The sequence below is a fragment of the Nuphar pumila genome, chromosome 7 (genome assembly GCF_984573655.1).
Source record: "Nuphar pumila chromosome 7, dmNupPumi1.hap1.1, whole genome shotgun sequence".
Taxonomy (NCBI): domain Eukaryota; kingdom Viridiplantae; phylum Streptophyta; class Magnoliopsida; order Nymphaeales; family Nymphaeaceae; genus Nuphar; species Nuphar pumila.
In genome coordinates, this window is record NC_143255.1 from 87580889 (window position 1) to 87586383 (window position 5495).

Genomic DNA, 5495 nt, shown 5'->3' on the forward strand with positions numbered 1-5495 from the left:
AAAATCCATTTTACCTTTATAAGCATGAGCAGCCCCTACCATTCATACACAAATGATAAATCCAAACAGATCTTTCTTTCTCCAACAAGAAGGTTGTAATGCAGACAGAATAGGGGTAAGAATAGGAGGCTGACCACAACATCAACAGAATGTATCATTCTATAATGTAAAGTGATTCGACTTAATGCTTGCAATCTTGTTTCTCTATTCTCTCCCTTGTCTTTTCTTGGCTTCCAAAGCATCTTTGCTCAATAAATTTTGAATTTGACAATTCAAAAGGAGAAGAAAATATTCAGACTTCAGAACTGTGCCTCGTTACATGTACAAGCTTTAACCGTTCAAAAATTCATGTATAAATATCTGTGACACTACTGTATCACCATAAAGAGAGAAACATCAATTCAACAAATACAAATTGATCTTCATTCACAACTTTCACCAGTCTGCCACTGAGGATGCATGCACTCTTATAGTAGAAAAAGGGTAACATGAAACCTCAGAAACCAACATCATGCACCATCAACATTAAACATGATCATCGTCCACTTTTCCCTACAAAAGATAATAATAATAAAAATAAATGATGTTAATAAAGCTATCTGGTAACTTTGATTAGCTCAGTAGTTCCATGAGCTCCATAACTAAGATACACAATTTTGTAGCTTTATTAATTTTACTTGGAAGAGGGGAAAGGAAGAGAGGGTTCAGTGGGTAAACAAATGAAAGAAACACTGGGCAAACAGGGACACCAGTATGCTGATAATGGAATGAAATGTTGCAACACAAATGACATCAAAAGATTAAGACAAACTGATGGTATACTTGAATCATCCAAGCAAAATTCAAGCATTTATGATGGATGACCATATAAGACCCTCGACAAGGTGTATGATAGGCATTTATTCAGTAATAAACTATGATATTACAGACTTTCATCAACCACACATACAAGCATCAGTTAATTAATGAAATCAACACACATAAACTCACCTATATACATCATATTTTCCTGAATGTATTACTCTATATCACCGTCTTTTAGATACAAAGGAAAAAGAAAAAAAGGGAACAAGAAAGTTCAGCTGCATAACATGGGAAGCACATTGACCAACATGCGGAGAATCCAATGGGCCATTGATCATATGATTACAGACCCTTATCATCACAAGTACATAATCATAGTCTACATTTCCTTCATAGTTCTAATATATAGGTGTACATAAAATCATAATCACATATATCATGGATAAAATGAAAATATTGGCTATATAAATCTTTTTTTTTTTTGGGAAAACGATTTAAAAGGTAAAATATTGTGATATTTTTACAAATAATTTTATAGTGATATTTCGCAATAATATCAAGATATTTTCAGTTACTTCAATTCTCCATTATAACTGTGCATATAAGAAAGGCAATGCTGATGACAAAATTTTATGTCCCAGTTTTGATTAGGAAGAGAGTTCCTCAAGAACTTCTACTCTAGGACATAAAATTTTACCATCAACATTGCCATTCTTATGTAAACCAAAAATTAAAATAATTTTTTTTTTCGAAAGGCTAAAGCAATGGTAAGATCTATGAGTTTATAGTTTTTTTTAAGTTTTCAAATTTTTTTTTTGAGGCTTATGCTTTACGCAATAGTTTTTCAGTTATATATAATCAGTTTCTTAGTTACTTTTATATGTTAATCTCATATTTTTTAGTATTTATTTTAGATTTTCTATTTCTTATTGGTTGTTGCTTCATCAATAAAGCATTTTTTTATTTATTTGTATTTTTAGATATTTTTTTATAGTTTTTTTTTATAGTTTTTTTTTATAGTTTTTTTTTAAGTTTAAAAAAAAAAAATTGAGGCTTAAGCTTTTACGCCTCGAGGCTCGCCTCAGTTTTTGGTGGAGCGCCTCGCTACGCCTCAACGCTTTTCACAACACTGTGTCAAACTCTTGCAAAGTTGGACTCACACATGGTGCAATGGCCCATAAGTTTCTAGATTCGTAGATTATCTATCACAGGAAGTTTCTCGCACAACTAGACTGTCTAGTCTAGACAAGATCCATACGTCCAGTATCAAGGCTTTCAAGTAAGTGGCTCCACAGAAAATTTTAAGAGCTCCATGTATTACAATTTCAACCATTGACCTTCTCCTTCTTTTGAAAGATGGAATCTTTCATCTCTTGCAAAAATAAATGAAAACTCCCAGTGGTTTTCATGAACTTTGACCAATCAAAGAGAATAAGGCCTACATTGCTTGTAGTCATTTGTCCATTTCTCCAAATATGGCCCACCATCATTTGGTAAACATGTTAGCAAACTCAAGGTGCCAACATGCTCTTACCTGATCAATACACCCAGTGGTTTTCATCAACTCTGACCGTCAAAGGAAATAAGGTCCACCATTGCTTGTAGTCATTGGTACCCTCCTTTGAACCACTTAATTATTCATTTCTAGCAATATGCAACTTTTCTTAGCAAAAAAAAGAAAAAAACTAAATTTTCAATAGAAGCTGCCAACATGTTCTTACCTGGTAATCAACAAACAATCAAGTTCCATACAGATTAGAATTATTGTTGTCTAGTCCGTCTAGAATTAGGTTCTTTCTCTTAAGTAAACATTCAAAATTAATTACAAAGAAAGCTCGGAAAAGATACTGATGCTTAAACACAACCTTGACAGTGCAAAAGAAGAGCGCACTGTTATACTTTTAGTTGTCCAACCATTACCTCAACAAACATAATTTCACCGTTTCCAATCCCTTACTAAAAATAATATCCTCTAAAATCTGATAAGATAGCATGCACCATGCAGATCATGTCATATATACTTATGGTATAAGCACTACGAAATATTCACATAATCATTTGACAACAAGATTGCTAATTTGGGCTAGAGAAGATAATATATAAAGAATTGAAGTGTAAGATAATTTCTGACCATTTCAAAAGTTAAATTTCCCTAACGACATTCTTGACACAGTAAAGCAAGGGTCCTTGGCCTTATGGAGCCATTATATATTATAGAGAAATTGACATCAAGAAATCTCACGGCATTATATCCCCTTATATACTATTTCAAATGGATTTTTCACTCTTACATGCATTCTTTATCCCCTTATATATAGTTCCTAACAGAGGTTTCCACCAGAATTGCAATATCTTAAATCATGCAGCTCTACACAATAATGCCAAATGGGTGCAAAAGTTGTACGTTCATGCCAACAAAAAAATTACCAACTTATGGAGACACAAGAAGATGAGAATTACCATGTGAAACGCATTTCCAACATTTTTTTTTTTTTTGCAAATCCAACTATGTAGATGTGTTCAGCATGGTGAATTTGCCACGAACCAACTGTTGGATCTTGTATTTTTGATGAAAAAATATGATTTTTGGATGCTTGAGTATTTATGAAGATTATCAGTGTTGATTTTAAAGCCTTAAAAAATCTTGTTTATGCATCGTAATCAGATGACTCAAGAGCTGGTCCATATAAAACCAAGCATGTAGATCACATCCGTAGGGTTAGGTTTAAGAGAAAAGAACAAAAAATCCATGAAAATCACGGTTCACACTGTAGTTCTCATATTTCCAGATCTCATATTCTAGTGACTCCCAACTTATGCACACGTGTCTTGTAATAATAATAACAATAATAATAATAATAATAACAATAATAATAATAATAATAATAATACCATGAGGCGAGTACACCCACGAGACGCTCCGTCCATAATGAATTGCTACAGAAAACCTACAAGATAATTTCTAAGTACCCAACATATTCTCTCTCTCAAAAAAAGTACCTAACATATACACCTGGAAAAAAAACTCAAGACAAGATTATAATATTTCGAGTCCAAATAAATGATGAATTCAAAACACGGTAACACATATCGAACCTCTGCGATTCTTACACTTTTATTGCTTCTAGAAAACAAAATCTCAAGTTTCATTCTTAAAATGAATCCAATATAGCACTTGGATTTGCACAAAGATGTGTGTTATTACCAATGAAGACGAAATTCAATAATAGTTCTAACTCCCCACATGATAGAACAAAGGCTAATATCAAAGAGAAAAGGCAACAAAGAAGATGAAACACGAACAACAGAAGTATACCTCCCACAGTCAATCTAAATCATCATTCCTGGCCTCTGAATTCAAATCCCGACTACCTGAGTTGCTGTTTGCATCACCCTCACTGTTCCTTATGTCGCTGCTGTTGCTGGCCTCCGCTTGCGATCCAGAGGCCCTAAACGGCCATGGCAATGGCAATGAGATCCTAAACCTCCGGCTGGGTGTGCCCGGTTGTGAGGCCACTCCCTCCGATCCAGTCCCTCCTGCTGCTTGCGCCTGTCCTCCCCTTTCCCGCTGCTCGTATTCAGGATCGTCTGTCGGAAGTTCATACCGGCACACCGGGCACGAATTATGCAACTCCAGCCATGGAAGAATGCAATCAGCATGGTATACGTGCTTGCACGGCATCTGCTTCGCCGAAGACCCTCCTTCGAACTCTTCCTTGCAGACGGCGCATTGTGCTGCATCCGTCCCGAGCAATTTGCTCGTGATCGTGATGTCTGGCAACGACTCCACCGCGGACTTCGACGCCGGTGGGGTCCCGTACCGGTTGGGATCATTCTCTGCCAGCTGCTGGATGAGCTGCTCGAGCCCCGGCCCTATGAAGTAGTCCCCGAGGTTTGCCGGCAGCCGGATGCCCCCGCCATCGCCGGAATGGTTATCGAGGACAAACTGGATGTTGGCGCCACCGGAGATCAAATTCTGGAGGTAATTCTGGAGGAAAAGTAAGGGGTTGAAGACATCGGGGTCGTGGACGGAAGGGGCGGATCTTGGTGACAGATCGCCGGACAGATCGAGACTGCCGGAGGAGGAGAAAATGAGGGGGAAGCCAGAGAGGCCGGTGGGGAAAGGCGACGCCCCCCCACCAATGCCCGCGGCCACCGGGGAGGAGAAGTGGTCTTGGAGATTGAAGAAGAAGGGGCTTTGGGCGAAGGGTTGGGGGCTAGGGTTGGGGACGGAGTCGATCTCCTCCACAAACCCGCTGTGGCAACTAGGGCAGAGAAGCTCCGCCGAGGGAGAGGGGACGATGGTCACCGAGCCACCGCATTGGTGGCACCAGAAGGATTGCGCCGCCGAGGGTGCGGAGGACATCGGAATTTCCTCCCTCCGGCAGCCGGAGAAACGAGAGAGAGAGAGAGGAACGCTGGTGGGTTTAAATATGGGAGGGGCATGTACGGTCAGGAGTCTGCGAATAGTTGTTGCGTTTTCCACCGTTTGGTGTGAGGGTTTTTTAGTCATTTAGCTATCCTGCTCGGGTTGGCCCCGAAACCGAAAGGTTCGGGTCGAACTGACATTTCTGACTTTCAAAGTTCAAGCCCCTTGATCTCCAAAGCTTACAAACAGGATGGAATGGTTGCCTATATAACATATATCGGCGACATTTATAAAATACCTTACTTTATCACGATATTTTCAA

At 38.6% G+C, this 5495-nt stretch overlaps 1 protein-coding gene across 1 annotated transcript; it reads right to left on the reverse strand.

Annotated features, from left to right (window-relative positions):
- Nucleotides 1-291: 291 nt before the first annotated feature.
- LOC149832428 (E3 ubiquitin-protein ligase RING1-like) lies at nucleotides 292-5201 on the reverse strand. Its single transcript, XM_090014484.1, has 2 exons — nucleotides 4121-5201; nucleotides 292-552 (listed from the first exon to the last, which is right to left on the reverse strand). The coding sequence occupies exon 1, from the start codon at nucleotides 5168-5170 to the stop codon at nucleotides 4130-4132; it is 1041 nt and encodes a 346-aa protein (XP_089870610.1). The 5' UTR covers nucleotides 5171-5201; the 3' UTR covers nucleotides 292-552; nucleotides 4121-4129.
- Between the last annotated feature and the right edge of the window lie 294 nt (nucleotides 5202-5495).

Coding starts and splice junctions, on each gene's coding strand:
- LOC149832428 (XM_090014484.1), bottom strand. CDS start 5,170: ATGTCCTCCGCACCCTCGGCGGCGCAATCCTTCTGGTGCCACCAATGC.